Source organism: Dendropsophus ebraccatus, chromosome 13, assembly GCF_027789765.1.
Source record: "Dendropsophus ebraccatus isolate aDenEbr1 chromosome 13, aDenEbr1.pat, whole genome shotgun sequence".
Taxonomy (NCBI): domain Eukaryota; kingdom Metazoa; phylum Chordata; class Amphibia; order Anura; family Hylidae; genus Dendropsophus; species Dendropsophus ebraccatus.
Window position 1 is genome coordinate 21,840,197 of NC_091466.1, and position 21,381 is coordinate 21,861,577.

Below are 21,381 nucleotides of genomic sequence, written 5' to 3' on the forward strand. Positions count from 1 at the left end.
CTCTTAAAGGGACATATCCAAGTCGCTTTTAAAGGGACATGACCCAAGTCGCTCTTAAAAGGACAGTTAACACGGTTAGGATGCGTTCACACCTACAGGATCTGCAGCAGATCTGCAGCAGATTTGATGCTGTGTTCAGTTATTTAAATGAAATCTGCTGCAGAAAATCAGCTGCAGATCCTGTAGGTGTGAACGCACCATTAAAGTTTTTCTTAAAAGGAAGTCACGGTTAAAGAGGCGCTCTTTTTAAGCATTATGTATTTCCCTGGAAATGCAAATCTAGTTTTGAAAATAAACCTACCTTCACCACGTCCTACAGTTTACAATTTCCTGATATTAAAAGAATTTTCAATAAAAATTTACCAATTTTATTTCAGGATGAAAAACTCAGCAAAATCTTAGAACATGGGTGCAACGTAACAGATAGAAGAGGCCAAACCCTAGGTAACCCTAGGTAACATTATCTCCCCTACAATACCTACAGTGGGTACCGGCGGGCGCACATAGCGTAATACTGTATTGAAACTGTATAATAAAAAGGCACATAAGATGCCGCTCACCTATGGCGGACGAGCTCCGAGCCCGACACCGCCTTGCGCAGATTAGTAGAAGCCGTCTGCAGCCCGTTCTGGAGCTCCGGATGACCGGTAGAAGAATGCAGATTGGAGATCGCTGCGGGAAGTCCCAACAATCACAGTGACCAGGAATATCAGGCGCTGACCGGCTGTCCGTTTGCTACTCCCCAATGGATGATAGGAGACGTAGTTCAGGATAAAAGTATTTATTAGTAGATGGATTACGCGTTTCAAGAACCTTCTCTTCATCAGATCCATAAAAAATGTACACACAGTGGGGTTTAAATAGGTAAAATGGTGGGAAAAACAATTTGTGAAGTGAGCCCTGATTGGCTCCAGTGTAAAAACTATCACATGCAGTAAAACAAACAAATTAATCTTATAGCCTTCTGGCATATAGCATATATAAGCTGTTATACACATTAAAATATAAAACATTATCTAAAACATAAATAGATCAAAGATAAAAGCATTACAATCCTACAACCATTTTTAGAATTGTTACATTTAACATCACAACTGATATGGTTTCTAAATGGCAATGCTAATGTAGTGCAGTGGTCTGGTGTTTGGCTTGAGGGCCAGGAGTCTTGGGTTCAAATCCACTGTTGGACTGTTGGTCAAATGATGGATTGTTGGTCAAATGGGTTTATATTTTCTCGATTGTGACTGGCTAAATTAAACTACAGACTAATATTTTATTGCAACTGTATTTGTATACATGGAATTAGGGAATGATAGAAACAATAATAAATGGTTAAAAAGCCAACCTTTACAATATTTGCCCCTATGAGTACAGCTCCTGATGCGATTGTGATGCATTCAATGTTTGCATTGTATGGGGGTCGGAGAGGACCAGAATGAATGTGTTACTCTAGGGCTTGGTTCGCCTATATGTGAAAGAGTGTTAAAGCTACATATTCCCAAAGAGATGCTGGTCTAGTGGCAAGTGCATCATTTGGCCAACGAGAAAACTCAAGTTCAGATCCTGCCGGGGGATGAAGCACTCATTTGAATCAAGTTTTTATTCGAGTTAGATAGTTCCTATTGGTTATATAGATGCGTTTTAGTGAGTGTTAATTTATCAATTCACGTGGAGGAGGAGGGGATTGGAGATGTCATTATGTTATTACTTCTGTTGCCTCGTTCAGCCCATTGAGCTTTAATGTATCCATAGAATAGATCCAGAACATCTCTTTTTTTACCAGGTTACTGTATCTGTTGTTACAATTCGCAGGTATTTGTTCGACCCGATATATTTTGAGGTCCATAAAATTACAATTGTGTTTCTCTAAAAAAAGTTTTAGGAACCGTCTTTTGATGTTGGCTCTATGGTTATTTAGCCTAAGATGTAGAGGTTGCGTGGTTCTTCCCACGTATTGTAAATTACATGTACACTCTATTATATAAATGACAAAATTTGAAGTGCAGGTCATTTTTTGTTTAATGTTGAACACTTTACCTATTTTGTTGGAAAAGCTGGTTATACCTGTTTTAATTGAATCACAGCAGAGGCATCTAGTGGAATTACATTTATAAACTCCTTTTACATTTGATTCGTTGCACACTGTTGCTGTATGCTTCCTAATTCGGCTTGGGGCTAGTATTCCTTTTACACTCGGGGCTCTTCTGTATATGATTCTTGGTTTATTTGGAATTACTTTTTGTAATAATGGATCCAACTGTAATATGTGCCAATGTTTGGTCAGGATGTTTCTGAGATGTTGGTGATCCGTAGTGTAGGTGGTAATAAAGTTCATTGATGAAACCGATAGTCCAGGGGTCTTTTTCTTTTCTTCCTTTTTGTAGTAAGGCATTCCTCCTGTGATAGGGTAGCCGCCTTCTTTGCTACATTCTCAATTAGTTTCTTGGCGTAGCCCTTGGCTAGGAATCGGTCTTCAATGATTTTTGCTTGCTCACTATATTTGTTGTCTTTTGTGCAGTTCTTTCTGGATGTTCTGGATCTATTCTATGGATAAATTACAGGCCAATGGGCTGAACGAGGCAACAGAAGTAATAACATAATGACATCTCCAAACCCCTCCTCCTCCACGTGAATTGATAAATTAACACTCACTAAAACGCATCTATATAACCAATAGGAACTATCTAACAAGTTCAAATCCGACAGGATCTGAACTTGAGTTTCCTCGTTGGCCAAATGATGCACTTGCCACTAGACCAGCATCTCTTTGGGAACATGTAGCTTTAACACTCTTTCACATATAGGCGACCCCAGCCCTAGAGTAACATATTAATTCTGGTCCTCTCCGACCCCCATACAATGAAGAGATTGAATGCGTCACAATCGCATCAGGAGCCGTACAAGTATTCATAGGGGCAAATATTGTAAAGGTTGGCTTTTTAACCATTTATTATTGTTTCTATCATTCCCTAATTCCATGTATACAAATACAGTTGTAATAAGATATTAGTCTGTAGTTTAATTTAGCCAGTCACAATCAAGAAAATATAAACCCATTTGACCAACAATCCATCATTTGACCAACAGTCCAACAGAGGATTTGAACCCAAGACTCCTGGCCCTCAAGCCAAACACCAGACCACTGCACTACATTAGCATTGCCATTTAGAAACCATATCAGTTGTGATGTTAAATGTAACAATTCTAAAAATGGTTGTAGGATTGTAATGCTTTTATCTTTGATCTATTTATGTTTTAGATAATGTTTTATATTTTAATGTGTATAACAGCTTATATATGCTATATGCCAGAAGGCTATAAGATTAATTTGTTTGTTTTACTGCATGTGATAGTTTTTACACTGGAGCCAATCAGGGCTCACTTCACAAATTGTTTTTCCCACCATTTTACCTATTTAAACCCCACTGTGTGTACATTTTTTATGGATCTGATGAAGAGAAGGTTCTTGAAACGCGTAATCCATCTACTAATAAATACTTTTATCCTGAACTACGTCTCCTATCATCCATTGGGGAGTAGCAAACGGACAGCCGGTCAGCGCCTGATATTCCTGGTCACTGTGATTGTTGGGACCTCCCACAGCGATCTCCAATCTGCTTTGTTGGCAATGACAGAGGTCAAACGTTTTCTGTAAGTTTTCACAAGGTTGGCACACACTGTTCTTGGTATGTTGGCCCATTCCTCCATGCAGATCTCCTCTAGAGCAGTAATGTTTTGGGGCTGTCGCTTGGCAACACAGACTTTCAACTCCCTCCAAATGTTTTCTATAGGGTTGAGATCTGGAGACTGGCTAGGCCACTCCAGGACCTTGAAATGCTTCTTACGAAGCCACTCCTTGGTTACCCTGGCGGTGCGCTTTGGATCATTGTCATGTTGAAAGACCCAGCCATGTTTCATCTTCAATGCCCTTGCTGATCGAAGGAGGTTTGCACTTAAAATCTCACGATACATGGCCCCATTCATTCTTTTATATACCCGGATCAGTCGTCCTGGCCCCTTTGCAGAGAAACAGCCCCAAAGCATGATGTTTTCACCCCCATGCTTTACAGTAGGTATGGTGTTGGATGCAACTCAGTATTCTTTTTCCTCCAAACACGACAAGTTGTGTTTCTACCAAAAAGTTCCACTTTGGTTTCATCAGACCATAGGACATTCTCCGAATACTCTTCTGGATCATCCAAATGCTCTCTAGCTCGCTGCAGTGTATGTAAATTTACAAAAAAACAACTACATTTGCAAACAAAAATTCGTCAACTGCAATAGTGACCATGTCATTTATGCAATTTTCTGTCCCTTTTGTAGTAAAACGCAGGATGCTCAACAAGAAAATTAAAAATATGCACAAGCCAAAAAGACAGAAATGGCTGCACATCGCACCCATGGCTGACACGAAAGCTTATTCAGCTACATTTAAAACCAACATCAGAAGTTAGTATATAATTTGGCCAAACCATATTGCCTCAAGAAAATTAAAAACTTGGATTGCAGAACATATTTACGTGGTGGACGAAAAGGGGAGAATGTATCTGGAGCGGTGAGACATTTTATTAATACCCATAATGGAGATTTGGAATTTTTCTCTTTTTATGGTATTGAAAAGGTTACTAAGAATTGCAGAGGTGGGAGTTGGTCACAAAAGGTTTTCAATCTTGAAGCCTTTTGGATATGGAATATGGACACCCACTTTCCGAAGAGACTAAATTATAGAACAGATTTGGTGTATATATATAATGATGTTTTTATTGTTGTGGTCATTACCTGATGTTATGTAACACTTATCCACTAGGGACAGCTCTTACCCCAACCCTCCCGGTATCACGATATGAGGTCTGACAGCTTAGTCTATCTGACGCATGCGCAGTGCATTACCTCTGATCATGGAAAAGGGAAGGTTGTAAGTGCTCGTTTGCGTTTTTGTTTTAATTTTTGAGATATATATAAATATATATATATATATATATATATATATATATATATATATATATATATAGACGTGGTTTTATTATTACTGTGTATAAGCTGTGAAAAAGACAGACACGTTGAAACGCGTTGCTGTGCACACTATTTTAAAGTGGATTGCATTTGTACTTGTGAACTATTAAAAGACTGTTCATTTAGGAGATCGAGTGCCACGGATTTCTTTCTTGTGGATTTGGTCTTGAAACAAAACCAGGACAGGTATGGTGGACCTACTTTGTTGGATGTGAATCATAGGTGATACCAAATGCATCACTATAGGATATAATAATAGTACCACCGGTATAATAGTTCCAGACAGTAGGATTTAAAATTTTCACATTTCTTGTCAGCTACCTAATGGTAAATCAGCAATATCATAATTTAACCCCACAACGACCCATGACGTAGCTTGTATGCCATAGTGCCATTAGGGGAGTTCAGAGAGGGGCTGCGCCATGACACTGCTCTCAACCGCTGCAATCCCGGCTATTAGGACACTTAAATGCAGCTATCAAACATGAATTTTTCTGGATTTGGTGTTATATATTTTCCTCAAGCTAGTTTGATTACAATGATAGGCAACTTGTATAATGTTTATTTTATTTGACGGCTTTTAAAAAATTAAAATCTTTTGAAAAAATGAAATGCTTTTATCCTTTGGTCTATGGGGCTGTGTAGGTGTAATTTTTTGCGCCATGATCTGTACTTTTGATTGGTACCTTGTTTGCACATTTTTGTTCACTTGAAATGCACAAAAATTGTACTAAAAAGTGATCAAAAAGTTGCTTATGCGCAAAACAATTTGCCAGTCGAAAGTACAGATCATTGTTTTTAGGTGCAGCCCAAAAATATTTTGAGTTAAGACTAGACAAGAAAGAGCTTAAGGCTATGTTCACACAAAGTATGTAAAGTATTAATCACGGCCGTTGTAGCTGATTTGCAACATGGCCGTGATTAATACTTTACTTACAGTCTGCTGCAGCTGAGGGAATCCTGGCCGGTGTGTATACACAAAGGGGGACATTTATCACTTGCACCTTTTTTTGAGAATATTTTTATCACTGTGCACTGGCTTTTATGTTTGCAGCCTAGTAAGGTATTTATGAACATTCACATGTTGGTTAGAGATGTGCGAACCTGGAGCATGCTCGAGTCCATCTGAACCCGAACGTTCGGCATTTGATTAGCGGTGGCTGCTGAAGTTGGATAAAGCCCTAAGGCTATGTGGAAAACATGGATATAGTCATTGGCTGTATCCATGTTTTCCAGACAACCTTAAAGCTTTATCCAAGTTCAGCAGCCCCCGCTAATCAAATGCCGAACGTTGGGTTTAAGATCGACTCGAACCCGAACCCGGTTCGCTCATCTCTAATGTTGGTTTATAAATAACCTGCCATAGCTTCCCTGGCACTGCACATTTTACTGCAGGTATTCATGAATTGACCTTGGTTAGGAAAGTTCTGCTACCCTGGCACTGGAGGACAGATGCGAACGAAAACGCAAATATTTTTTAAAATTCTTACATGATAAATCACGGCTGAGAATATTCTTAGGAATAACCACGCCCACAAGAGTCAAGAAGGCAAAAAACAGGCGTAAGCTGTAATATTCACACATTCACCGAGATACACTGTTTAGTAAATCTGACGAAGGTCTGTGCACATCACACATAGGCCAAAAAATGCTAAGGAGCACAAGCTACACTGCTTGATACATGTCCCCTATAGTATACATTCTGTCCAGGATCGCTAGCGGCACCGCAAAAAACCTGACATGGCCACAGGAAACATGTCAGTGCACACAATAGAGCGTGAGGCTCCGGCCTGTGCTGTGGGGAATATGGATACGACCGCACACTAACACGCCCGCATCCATATTCATTAGTAGTAAAGATCATCCAACCGGTACTGCAGGGTCACAGAATGGCCGGTGTTATACACCATGTGAACATGGCCTTAAGGTGAAAACAGACCAAATAATACATTTGCTTTTGTGATCAATGAGACTCTGTATGCAGAGAGTTACATTGAGGTCATACAGTTGGATCAGGCTCTTTTCATGCTCTGCGACACATATTTCACAGCTGTATGGCTATGCCCAGAGTATAGGCTTATTACACGCCATGGAGAGGCCATTACAGTGTAGGGTCTGCTTCGATATAAGTCCACCTTATCGTGGTGAGGCAGTTTACGCTGTTTGCAAATAGTAACCAGGAGACTGATTATTTTTGTTGGAATTAATTTGGCAGTTTGGGGGGCTGCTTTTAACTATTTCAATGTCTGTACCTTGCTGTTGCGGTGAGCTGTTGCATTTTTCTGAGTTTTTGTGTGTTTGCAATTTCAGCCATGTTCGAGGAGAGCTGACCAATTTTTTCTTTTTTTCTGTGTTCCAGTTGGGGGAGTGGCTGCCTCTATTTGGTCATGCACCCCACCTGTCTCATCCAGGTGGTGCAATTACTTTTGCAGGTATTAGACGGATCTCTCATGCCCAGAGCATAGGCGTATTACACGCCATGGAGAGGCCATTACAGTGTAGGGTCTGCCTTATCGTGGTGAGGCAGTTTATGCTGTTTGCAAATAGTAACCAAGAGACTAATTATTTTTGTGGGAATTTTTGGGGGCAGTTTGGGGGGGGGGCTGCTTTTAACTATTTTCATGACTGTGGTGGGTCTGTATCTTGCTGTTGTGGTGAGCTGTTGCATTTTTCTGTGTTTTTGTGTTGAGACTCTACTTAGTGGCATTTGTCATACTGGGACTCCCATGTTAAAAATGACTTTTTATCATGCAGAATGCTCTTTGGAAAAGCACAGATACAACAACTAAACAAACTACTTAAGCAGAGACCAAAATGTTTTTTTGGCCTTTATTGCTATATATTTATTTTATGCATTGGGAGATTCTCTGATACATTTTGAAAAAATACAAAAATAAGGTGTGAGAACGGCCTCAGTTATTATTACAGCACCAGCAGCTATCAATGGTCAGGTGTATCTAAGGGGAAATTATAAAGACCCAACTGACGCATTGTTCTGTTACTGAAGCATCTGATACAGATATGGAGGGATCAGGGAAAGGATTTGAAAGTAAAGTGCCCAGGTATGGAAACTAGAATGTCATATAATGAATAGAGATTTATTTCTATTGAATATTACTTGTATTTTTTATTGCAGGAACTAATATAGTGAGACTTGTGAATGCTGCCAGTCCATGTGCTGGAAGAGTGGAGATTTATCATGCAGGAAGATGGGGGACTATCTGTGATGACTACTGGGATAAAGAAGATGCAGATGTGGTCTGTAAGCAGCTGGGTTGTGGTCCTGCTGTCACAGCTACAACAGCAGCCTATTATGGGAGAGGAACTGGGGACATCTGGCTGGATAATGTACAATGTAGAGGATATGAAGCAAATATAAAAAGCTGTCAAGCAAACAAGATTGGTGACCATAACTGTGATCATTCTTTGGATGCAGGTGTAATATGTTCAGGTAAGAAATCCACACCATCTTAATACATATTATATATAACACCTTTCCTAATTGAGAGTAATTTCTTCTCTTTGCATACTAAAAGCCACCAACAAAGGAGGCTTTTTATGGCACACGTAATTATGTTACCATATAATGTACTATTAAAATAAGTAAATACAGTGGTACCTCTGTTCTCAAACTGTTTGGAACTCAAACTGTTGTTTCAAGGAAAGTGTGCTTTGGTTCTCAAATACTTTTTGGGCCCCCAGTCTTGAAGTATTCGGTATCTGAATGTTTTTGCAAGCGTGGATGGTGGGTTGTACCTTGTTTAGCACTGGTGAGGCTTCACATACAGTACAGTACTATATAATACTGCTGAAGTGCATATACAGTACAGTAGTAGTAAAGGCAATGCACCACCATCTCCCATACTTTACAGTGCTGGGATGGGGGGGACGCTATACAGTAAAGGATGAGTGAGGAGTTGATCATTTCTTGTGTATAATGTGCTGTACAGTATAGTGCTTCTCTGTATTGTACTGTAGTGATTAAACTTGGCACCTATCAATGTAATATATGGGTACTGTAGGTAATTATTAGTGGGTGCTGGAACCAATTAAACACAATTAAAATATTTCTTATGGGAAGACACTGCTCGGTACTCAAACTGCTTTTCTGAACCAACTAAGTTCGGGAACTGAGGTACCACTGTAATTAAAGGGGAACTCCAGGTAGAGGTTAAAAAATTAAACTTCTGCAGAAGCATAAAGCATTACTTACCTATCTATTCCATTTTTGAAACTACCAAAAATCCACCCTGCCCATTTCCCGCCCAAAGCTGTTGCAAAAAATCTAGGCTGTGTTCACACATTGCAGTTTCATTGTGTTACTGAATTATTTGCAGTACTTAATGATTTCATTGTGGTCCCACCCGCATACACAGCACGCTGTATTCTCTACCTGTAACAAAACACACCACACCACACTGTATTCTCTACCTGTAACACCACACAGCACACTGTATTCTCTACCTGTAACACCACACAGAGCACTGTATTCTTTACCTGTAACACCACACAGCACACTGTATTCTCTACCTGTAACAGGACGCTGTATTCTCTACCTGTAACACTACACTGTATTCTCTACCTGTTACACCACACAGCACGCTGTATTCTCTACCTGTAACACCACACAGAACGCTGTATTCTTTACCTGTAACACCACACAGCACACTGTATTCTCTACCTGTAACACCACACAGCACACTGTATTCTCTACCTGTAACACCACACAGAGCACTGTATTCTTTACCTGTAACACCACACAGCACACTGTATTCTCTACCTGTAACACCACACAGCGCACTGTATTCTCTACCTGTAACACCACACAGCACACTGTATTCTCTACCTGTAACAGGACGCTGTATTCTCTACCTGTAACACTACACTGTATTCTCTACCTGTTACACCACACAGCACGCTGTATTCTCTACCTGTAACGCTGCTATTGGAATAAAGTAAAGAACTTTTTGCATTTTTTTTTCCTTTTCATTTCCATGCACATATTATGATCAAGCATCTGTTATCTTTGAAGTTGAGCCCCACAATAAGGCTCTGATCCTCTCTGCCGTTTAGCATCATTTACTTGTGTTACTGCATTGTTTTTGTGAATATGCTGCAGTACTGCAATGACACTGCAACATATGTGAACACATCCCTAATTTCACTGCAGACTTGCACAATTAGAGAAAACAGTCCAACACCTGCTTCTGGCCGGTCGGAGATGGTGGATCACTCAGGGGATTGGAGGATCCAGCCAAGCCTCCTGGACCATCACGCCCTGTCCCCTGTCTGCATTATCAGCCCGATCTCAGCAAACACACACAATGTGAGACAGAGGCATGGAAGATTTGTCTCCTAAGCGGGGAGAGCAGAAGGAGCAGGAGACAATGTGGATTTGCACAGAGGCCATTTTTTTTCCACTTCCTGGATTTCTATCAGCTACCTGTATTACAGAACTGTACAGATATGGTAATACATTGTATAGACACATATATTCAACTTTTAATGTGCTTTAAATAGAAAACAAGTTTTTCTGGAGTTTCCCTTTAAAATGCATACATTCTGTATATGATTTCAAATTGAAGTGTTTATAAGACTATTACCCATTTTGCAAAACAACCTACATTTATCACATGAGCAAGCAGGTTGCACTCCCTGGACAGTGTCTTCTAAGTGCAAAATGGAGATGACATGAACTTGAGAGATCTGCCCACATTATCAGTAATGGGTGACAGATAAAATATATAGCTTCCAATAATTGGCATCAACTAGTGATGAGTGAGTACTAAAATGCTCTGGTGCTCCTTACTCGAGACGAGTATTTCCCGATACTCGAGTGCTCGTTTCGAGTAATGAACCCCATTGAAGTCAATGGGAGACTCAAGCATTTTTTGAGGGAACTCAAGTTCGGTAGAGAGAAGGTCGTGTGAAAACCTGTCAACCTCAGAATTTGATGGAAACACAACGGAAATGGACAGGAAACAGCAGGGGCAGCCTCTGAGGCTGCCTAATGGCACCATTATGCCTAATTCTGTGCAACAGCCTGGTTAAAACAGAGGTAGGCATAGGGACCACCCAAAAACTCCACCTGACACAGCATGGCAGTGAGAACACAGGGAACCAATAAAACAGATGTAGCTTATCATGAACCACCCAAAAATTCAGCCTGACACAGCAAAGCGGTGAGGACAGAGTAAACAAGGTAAAAGCGGTAGCCAGACAGCATTCCAAAAATTATACCAGACCTAGCATGGCAGTGAGCTCACAGAGAACCATTAAAAGTGAGTGAGGAAGAAATTGAGCCTCCCCAAAATTGGGCCAAACACTGCATGGCATTGAGCACACAGAGAAATGGCGGGATCAGCAGTAGCCAACATGGAGGCCAGTAAAGGCCCAGCAGTAGTCAACATGGATGCCAGTTAAGGCCCAGCAGTAGCCAACATGGAGGCAAGGGCAGGCACCACAGTAGTCAGCAGTAGTCAACATGGATGCCAGTAAAGGCCCAGCAGTAGCCAACATGGAGGCAAGGGCAGGCACCACAGTAGTCAGCAGTAGTCAACATGGATGCCAATTAAGGCCCAGCAGTAGTCTACATGGATGCCAGTTAAGGTCCAGCAGTAGCCAACATGGAGGCAAGGGCAGGCACAACAGTAGTCAACATGGATGCCAGTAAAGGCCAAACAGTAGCCAACATGGAAGCAAGGGCAGCATGGTGGCTCAGTGGTTAGCACTGTAGCCTTGCAGCACTGGAGTCCTGGGTTCAAAGACGACCAAGGACAACATCTGCAAAAAGTTTGTATGTTCTCTTCATGTTTGTGTGGGTTTCCTCCGGGTACTCCGGTTTCCTCCCACACCCAAAAACATACAGATAGGTGAAGCGCTGCAGAAGGCAAGGGCTGGCCCAGCAGTAGTCAACATGGATGCCAGTAAAGGCCCAGCAGTAGTCAACATGGATGCCAGTAAAGGCCCAGCAGTAGTCAACATGGATGCCAGTAAAGGCCCAGCAGTAGTCAAAAAGGAGGCAAGGGCAGGCACACCTAGTGAGGCTCCCTAAAACTAGGCTAGACACTGCAGAGCCTTGAACACACAGAGAGCCATTTCAAGTGAGTGAGGAAGCTGGTGAGGCTCCCAAAAACTAGGCCAGACACAGCATGGCATTCAGCACACAGAGAGCCATTAAAAGTGAGTGAGGAAGCTAGTGAGGCTCCCTAAACTAGGTCAGACAGTGCAGGGCCTTGAACACACAGAGAACCATTACAAGTTAGTGAGGAAGCTAGTAAGCCTTCCAAAAATTAGGCCAGACAAAGAGAGCCATTACAAGTGAGTCCACCCAAAAATTGGAATGAGTCCAGGGGCTGGGATATGTAGTGGACATGAACCCGGCTGCTCTCACTCACCACTTACCATCAAGAGTACACTTGATGCCTCTCGACGGGGGGTGGTGAGGCCACGGCTAGACAAAAAAATAAAAATAAAACAGCTGGCTGGTTGGCAGGGGCGCAATCGGCGGGCCCCCGGCAACTAGTCCCGCTCCTCTACAGACGTAATGTGACGTCACGCAGTGAGGACACTTAGAACAATACAGTCTTCTTAAGAGGCCCTGGAATTTGAGAACACGGGGAACCGTTAAAACAGAGGTAGAATATCATGAACCACCCAAAAATTGAACACAGAGATAACCATTACAAGTCAGTGAGGCAGCAAGTGAGCCTCCCAAAAATTAGGCCAGAAGCTGCATGGCATTGAGCACCAAGAGATCCATTACAAGTCAGTGAGGCAGCAAGTGAGCCTCCCAAAAATTAGGCCAGAAACAGCATGGCATTGAGCACCCAGAGAAGCATTACAAGTCAGTGAGGAAGCAAGTGAGCCTCCCAAAAATTGGAATGAGTCCAGGGGCTGGGATATGTAGTGGACATAAACCTGGGTGCTAACAGCTAACTGGCAAGGCCAGTTGTCATTCAGCACTCACCATCAAGGGTACACTTTATGCCTCTCAACCTGGGGTGGTGAGGCCCTGGCCACGGCTACAAAAAAAAAGAAACCAGCAGGCTGGTTGGCGGGGGCGCGATTGGCGGGCCCCCGTTAACCAGTCCCGCTCCTCCACAGACGTAATGTGACGTCATAGCATGGCAGTGAGGACACAGAAAACTATTAGGAGTGAGGAAGCAATTGAGCCTCCCAAAAATTAGGCCAGACCCTGCATGGCGGAAGAAGACTTGGCAGTTGGCTGATTGTAGGAAGAGGAGGAGGAGATACCTAGAATCTTCATGTTCAGCTGCTTTCCCCGGGTGGACAGTTGGATTCAGGTGAAATCCAGGCTTTTTTCATTTTTATAAACATCAGCCTGTCAGCGCTGTTAGTGGACAGACGGGTGCGCTTATCAGTGATGATGGCACCAGCAGCACTGAAGACCAGCTCTGACCAGTAGTAGTCAACATGGATGCCAGTTAAGGCCCAGCAACAAGGATGCAAGGGCAGGCACACCAATAGTCAACATGGATGCCAGTTAAGGCCCAGCAGTAGTCAAAGTTGATGCCAGTTAAGGCCCAGCAACAAGGATGCCAGGGCAGGCACACCAGTATTCAACATAGATGCCAGTTAAGACCCAGCAGTAGTCAACATGGATGCCAGTTAAGGTCCAACAGTAGTCAACATGGATGTCAGTTAAGGCCCAGCAACAAGGATGCAAGGGCAGGCACACCAGTAGTCCACATGGATGCCAGTTAAGGCCCAGCAGTAGTCCACATGGATGCCAGTTAAGGCCCAACAACAAGGATGCAAGGGTAGGCACAGCAGTAGTCAGCATTAGTCAACATGGATGCCAGTTGACTTTCAGAAATGCGCACAGATGCGGTGCACCTTGTTAAGCAAGTCAGCCACATTGGGGTAAGCTTTAAGGAACCGCAGCAACATTAGGTTGAAGACGTGGGCCAGGCATGGTACATATGTGAGGCTACCGAGTTGCAGAGCAGCCACCAGGTTCCGCCCCTTGTCACATGCAACCAAGCTCACTGCTAATTACACACAAACCTTGGTGCTGACAGCTAACTGGCTAGGCCAGCTGGCAGTGACCATCAAGGGTACACCTGATGTCTCTCGACCGGGGTTGGTGAGGCCAGTTCCGCTCCTCTGCAGACGTAGTGTGACGTGGGGGCATGGCAGTGAGGACACAGAGAACAATACAGTCTGCTGAAGAGGCCACGGAATTTGATCAAATACACTTTCAATCCTTTAAAGCGTCTCTAAGAGACGGCAAATGCGGTAGCCTGTGTATTAAAAAGACCTGGTCAATCCTGCCTTCAAAAAGGCTACTACAACATCCAAGGAAGGAAAGAAGCTACTGTTAAAAGGCCTGGTCAATCCTGCCTTGAAAATGGCTAAAACATCCGAGGAAGGTAGAAGGTGCTGTTCAGCAGTTTGAGCACCGCCTGTTGGCGCTTACCCACGGCAGTGCTGCTGCGCCAAAAACTAAAATAGCCAGATTATGGCTAGATTTAGCCTCACACCCTCATGCAGTTGTGCGTGATAGGCATCTCTTTGGAGGTAGGGACGAAGTATAACAATACAGTCTTCTTAAGAGGCCCCGAGCTAATAAATGAAAGGACGGCAGAGAACACCCGCAAGTTGACATCCACAGATTGTATGGTACGAAATGGACAACACAAGGATGCTAAATTATCACTGTCTGTTCCTTTGAACAGTGGCGTGTATCTTGGAGATACAATAGATTCCTAGAGAGCGTGACGGCAAGGAAAGAGACTGGGACGGAGCGGGAGTGAAAGAACATAGGATGGGAGGCATGGACGGTGCATGTACTGAATAGTGGAGAGGAGCTGGAAGGGAACACGCAGAGACAGAAAACCTTGGATGCCGGGCTGATAACACAGCATCTGCTTTTGGGTGAGAGCTTTCTGAGAGGGGGTCTGGCTGCAGCTCCCACATGTTAAGAGTAAAGGAACTGTTTTTCCTAGAGGAGAGCAAAAGACTGTTATATCTGAAGAGCAGTGCCTGGGAGAAGGGAGAAGGAAGTAGTCTTGCCTCATAATTAAAAAACAAAAAAAACAAAAACAGTGACACAGAGACATTACTTTCATGGGAAGCCTGTAGGTTGGGTTCAAGGTACATGTTAGAGAGATATAGGAGGTGGATATTGTGATTGCTCATTGACTGGAAACATTTGCAAGACATAAACTGTGAGCTTTTTTGCTGAATTAGTACTGTGTGGAACATGGACGTATAACATCGTTGGACACTGGACATTAAGTGGATAGTTGGTCTGAGGCACACTGTGATTTAGGAAGGGTTGGAGAGTAAAATAATACAAAAGTGGTCTCGCTAGATAACTATAGTTGATGGTTCCTATAAAAGGCAGTGTATGTCTTGAATGCTAAGCTCTGAAATCTGGTACAATAACAGTGTGTAATTTGGGGGGGGGGAAGTCTTAAGGTGATAACTAACTGATTATTAGTGGGCTCCTCCTTTGTCTGTGTTCTGAGTAATATTGACCCGAGCCTTCTTGTATAGGAGGTAACCGATTGTAGTCTTTCTTTTATCTATCTGAGAAGGGCAGCTAAGTTAAGTAATTAGAGACTGGAGATGCCTCCAAAAAAGACTAAGGAAGACCCCAATGCACGTAGATCAGGAGGGGTATTGCAAGGGGCTGGGGGGCTGGCCAAAATGAGTGGACAGAAGATAGAAAAATTTCTGCAATCCCCATCAGCTAAAGATAAGTCGTCAAAGGTAGCTTCGGTGCCACAGGCATTAGGACAAGAAGAGGAGGGGGAGGAAGGTGAAGGAGGAAGGTCAGTGTTAATTGTTATCAGAAATAGAAGGAGAACCTTCACCAGGAAGTATGGAGCATATGCCGGCAATTATGTCTATGTTTCAGAAACTGGATGAATCTGTGAAAGAGGTCTTGGTACAGACAGGTAGTATTGAAATGGATGTGTCTATTATTAAGAACGAACTGAGTAAGATGAGAGAGAGGATGGAGGAGGCAGAAAGCAGAATATCAAAGGTAGAATATACACAGAAAGAGGTACAAGATCTTAAAAAAATAGTAGACCAGAATCAGAAGAAAATCCTAGATATGGAAGACAGACAGAGAAGAGCGAATATAAAATTGGTGGGGTTTTCTAAAAAAGTAGAAGGAAATGATTGTGTCTCGTTCATCTATAATTGTCTGTTGTCGGTGGGTAAGTTTAGAATTGTGACCTGGAATGTCAGGGGTTTGGCGAGTAGGGATAAGAAAGTGGCAGTTTTTAATGCTATACATGGTTATTTGCCAGCAATAGTATGCCTTCAAGAGACCCACTTGACGCATGACTCCCTAGCCACAATAGAGAGAAAATGGGCAGGTCTCTCTTTCCATTCTGTGTTTTCTAATTACTCCAGAGGGGTTAGTGTGCTTATTCACAATAATTTAAAGGCAAAAGTGTTACAGAAAAGGGTTGATGAGTATCGGCGGTACGTTATATTGCATTTAGTTTGTGAAGAGGTGGAGTTCCTTCTTTGTGCTGTTTACTTTCCCCCACCGTTTACAAGGAAAATGTTCGTGGAAATAGATGTTTTTTTGGATAAGATGGCAGATTGTCCGAAAGTATGGTTAGGCGACTTTAATGAAGTCTTTGAGGTAGATAGGGATAGATTGTTCCTGGGGGATGGGACGAAAAGGAGTGGATGCACACAGCTTGCCAAGTTATGCCTGGAATTAAATTGAAAAGACATTTGGTGGATTAAGAATGGGGATAGGAGGGATTATTCCTGTGTAAATAAGACTCATAAATGTATGTCCAGGATAGACTTGGCATTAGGGGACAACCGGATGCTAGAGTGTGTAAAGAGAGCGAAATTTGGACATAGGGGGCTATCTGACCATATCCCTTTAATGCTAGAGGTGGGGAGCATAGAAAGGGGCTCAAGTAAACCATTTAGGTTAAATGCTACTTGGCTGAAAGTAATCTACGTAGATTGGAGGGGTAGTATCAATGAATTTTTCCATCTCAATAAAGGTACGGCTGAGGGCAAGATAGTATGGGATGCCTTTAACCCTTTAAGGACAGAGCCAATTTCGATTTTTGCGTTTTCGTTTTTTTTCTCCTTGTGCATAAAAGGTCATAGCACTTGCATTTTTCCACCTAGAAACCCACCTGAGCCCTTATTTTTTGCGTCACTAATTGTACTTTGCAATGACAGGCTGAATTTTTGCATAAAGTACACTGCGAAACCAGAAAAAAATTCAAAGTGTGGTGAAATTGAAAAAAAAAAAAACGCATTTTGTTTATTTGGGGGAAATGTGTTTTTACGCCATTCGCCCTGGGGTAAAACTGACTTGTTATATATGTTCCTCAAGTCGTTACGATTAAAACGATATGTAACATGTTTAACTTATATTGTATCGGATGGCCTGTAAAAAATTCAAACCATTGTCAACAAATATACGTCACTTAAAACCGCTCCATTCCCATGCTTATAGCGCTTTTATCCTTTGGTCTATGGGTCTGTGTCAGGTGTCATTTTTTGCGCCATGATGTGTTCTTTCTATCGGTACCTTGATTGCGCATATACGACTTTTTGATCGCTTTTTATTACAATTTTTCTGGATTTGATGCGACCAAAAATGCGCAATTTTGCACTTTGGGATTTTTTTGCGCTTACGCCGTTTACCGTACGAGATCAGGAATGTGATTAATTAATAGTTCGGGCGATTACGCACGCGGCGATAGCAAACATGTTTATTTATTTACTTTTATTTATAACCTGGGAAAAGGGGGGTGATTCAGACTTTTATTAGGGGAGGGGGCTTTTTATTCACAATAACACTTTTCTTATTTTTTTTACACATATACTAGAAGCCCCCCTGGGGGACTTCTAGTATATACACTCTGATCTCTCACTGAGATCTCTGCAGCATAGATATGCTGCAGAGATCCATGAGATCGGCACTCGTTTGCTTTCGGCTGCTGCAGCCGGAGACAAACGAGTGCCGAGACGGGGACGGCGCCATCTTGGAGCGGTCCCCGGCCGGCTTCAGAAACGGAGATCGCTCCTCCGGGATAACATCCCGGAGGAGCGATCTCCGCCACTAGACACCAGGGAAGTGCGGCGTCCGTTAATCGGATGCAGCTGTCATGTTTGACAGCTGCATCTGATTACTGTATTAGCGGGCACGGCGATCGGACCGTGCCCGCTAATACCTACGGTCCCGTGCTACATGCGGCACCCGGGACCGCCGCGCGGCCCCGCTCTGAACACCCTTACCGGCAATAGGGCGTACCTATACGCCCTTTGTCGTTAAGGGGTTAAGGCAGTGCTGAGGGGAATTCTTTTCCAGAAAATAGTGACCAAAAAGAGAGTGGTGAAGGAGAAGGAATTGAACCAGTATAGAGGGGTGGAAGAGACGGAGAAGGAATATAAGAACAATCCCACCCAGGAGAATTGGACTAAATGGGTAATAGAACAGGAACAACTAGAGAGAGTACTCCTTGAAAGGAATGCCATAAGGCAGATGTTTATGAAGGCTAGAAAGGGCATAGAGGGTGAACGCCCAGGGAAATTACTGTCAAGGATAGTAGAGAGTAATCGGGGGCCAGGGGGGATAGCTTCACTGGAATGGCAGGGTAGGCAGCTTACCACAACTTGTGAGATTTTAGATATCTTTGGTCAATACTATAGTAAAATCTACTCCTCATAAGGGGAATATAGGCCAGAGGAATTGGATGAGTATCTAGAGGATAACTCTCTCTACCTAAAGTGGAGGAAGCCGAGAAAGCCGAGAAAGAACAATTGGAGGCCCCATTCAGGATGGAGGAGCTTAAGAAGGCACTCTGGGAGATGGGGGATGGTAAGGCCCCGGGCTCAGATTGCCTACCAGCAGAAATATATAAAGTAGCAAGAGAGAGATTCTAAGAAGAGCTTCTGGAGATGATTAATGGTGCATGGCAGAGTGGGAGGCTGCCAGAATCCAGGAAAGAAGCTATAATTATTATGCTGCCGAAAGAGGGAAAAGTTCGAGGGACCTGGAGTCTTACAGACCCATCTCCCTCATTAATGTAGATGCAAAGTTAGCTACTAAAATCTTAGCAAACAGATTGAAGAGCATAATAGAAAAGCTAATACACAGGGACCAGTCGGGCTTTATTCCGGGAAGAGGGGTATATTATAATATCAGGAGGGCCTATAGTAACATTCAGGAAGGGAAAAAAATCCTGCAGGTAGGGCCATTCTTACATGATGCAATGAAGGCATTTGATAGGGTCGAATGGTCCTACCTGTGGAAAGTGCTAAAAAAGTTGGGGCTGGGGGAAAAGTTCATTGGTTGTGTTAGATTATTCTATTCAGAACCCAGGGCGAGGATTTCGGTCAATGGTAAGGTGTCCGAACCCTTTTTTCTGACCAGGAGTACGAGACAGGGATGTCTCCTCTCCTGTTCGCAATTGCAATGGAGCCGTTGGACGAATATATTAGATGCTCAAGAAAGATTAAGGGATTTGAGTACTCGTCGGGAACAGAGAAGATATCTTTGTTCGCTGTTGATGTGATGTTGTTCCTGGGGAGTGTCTGGTCTTAGGTTTGAGGGGTGATGGAAGCAATTGAGGTCTTCGGGAGGTACTCGGGCTTTGCTATCAACTGGGGGAAGTCCTCGCTCCTGCTGTTGGATCCCAGGGATAGGGGAGAATTTGGTCAGCTGAGGGTCTGTGCCCCTGAGGCTTCCGTTTAGTATTTAGGGATAGAGCTCTTGACTGAGATAGATAACTATATGAAAAAACTGGTACCCAGTAATAAAAAAAAGGTTCAGAAGAAAATGAAAGTATGGGAGAAATTGCCACTTAGTATTGCCGATAGAATCTGCTTAGTAAAAATGATAGTGCTGCCCCAGGTGCTGTATATACTTGCAAATAGCCCAGTATGGTTAGGAAAGAAAGCTCTTAGGGAAATAACAGGGTTGTGTAATGATTTAATTTGGAAAAAAAAAATCCCAAGAGCAAAATACGAGGAGCTGACAAAAAAAATGGGAGGAAGGTGGATTTAATCTCCCTAACTTTGAACTGTATTTTTTAGCTGCGCAGTTGCTGTATATTGTGAAATGGAAAGAGTATGATTTTGGGGGGATGTGGCAAGAATTTATGGATATATACAGCCCCAATTTACCATGGCTTTTGGAGGCAGGGAGAATTGAGATGAAAAATCAGCCCCTAAATGGGTTATATATGAGGGTATGGACAAATAGTAAAAAGTTGTTAGGGCTGAATAAGAGTAACCAATTTACACCCCTGTGGCATAATAAGTATCTGGGACACTTAAGTGAACTACAAGATTGTGTGTTTTGGGCAAAACATTTATTTGACCCTACTGGTAACTTAAAATCTTTTGAGGTGCTAGCTAATGAATGGGGGTTGAGAGAGCATGATTCTCTATGGTACTATCAATTAAAACATGTGGTGCAAGAGTTTAAAGAGAGAGAAATTTTTGTGGTTGAGGATTTTTTAGTATTTAAGGATTATATAGTGAAATTAAGTAAGGGTACAGTGGGAAAAATATATAAGTTGTTGAAACAGATAGTAAATGAAGCACTTAAGGAGAAATTTCGGTTTAAATGGGAAGAGGATATGGGTACAAACGAAATAGATTGGGGAAGTGTTATGGGTAATATAAAGGAATGTAGTTTGAAAATGTCTCACAGAGTGTCTCAGGGATTCAGATATATGTGATAGATGTAAAGGGAATAAAGGGGATTTAATTCACTTGATGTAGAGATGTCCCAAACTAAAGAGATATTGGGAGGACATATTTAGAGAAATTAAAGATAGAACAGGGGTGGATTTGAAGATGGTTCCGGAATTGGCACTTTTGGGTGGAATTTGAGATATAGGTGGTATGAGGGCACAAAAAAGTGTAGTAAGTAGAGTACTGTTTGCAGCCAGATTTTGTATTCTAAAGAATTGGATTTCCCTGAGGGCACCTTCATTAGAGGATTGGAAAAGGGAGATAAAGAGCCTAAAACTGTTGGATTATGTAAAAGCCCTATGGACAAAGAAGGTCGAGGTATATGATAGTAAATGGGCAGGATGGTAGAAATAGGGTGTATGGGTGTGAGGGGTGGGGACCCAGGAAGTGTGTGTGTGTGTTGGGGGGGGGGGGGGGGGGGGGGGGGTTCTTTTTTTTTTTTTTCTTTTCTTTGTTTGTCTATATGGGGGGAGGGGGGATACATGGGGATAAAAGCAGGATATAGAGTAAGAGGAATAAAGAAAGATGGAGAATATGGGGGAGGGGGGGTAAAGAGTGAAGGATAGAATGAATATAGGTCCTCCCCATGAATCCCGGTTTGGAGGGGGGGGGGGTAGACTTGGAGAGGCTGGCACTAGAGTT

At 42.7% G+C, this 21,381-nt stretch overlaps 1 protein-coding gene across 1 annotated transcript in view; it reads left to right on the forward strand.

Moving 5' to 3' along the window:
• The first annotated feature begins 8,034 nt into the window (after window positions 1-8,034).
• The window catches only part of LOC138770480 (antigen WC1.1-like), a 114,638-nt gene continuing 101,291 nt past the window's right edge, over window positions 8,035-21,381 (forward strand). Inside the window, exons 1-2 of the mRNA XM_069949586.1 lie at window positions 8,035-8,062; window positions 8,150-8,464. Coding sequence (XP_069805687.1) covers window positions 8,035-8,062; window positions 8,150-8,464 — 343 coding nt within the window. The remainder of the gene's footprint in view (window positions 8,063-8,149; window positions 8,465-21,381) is intronic.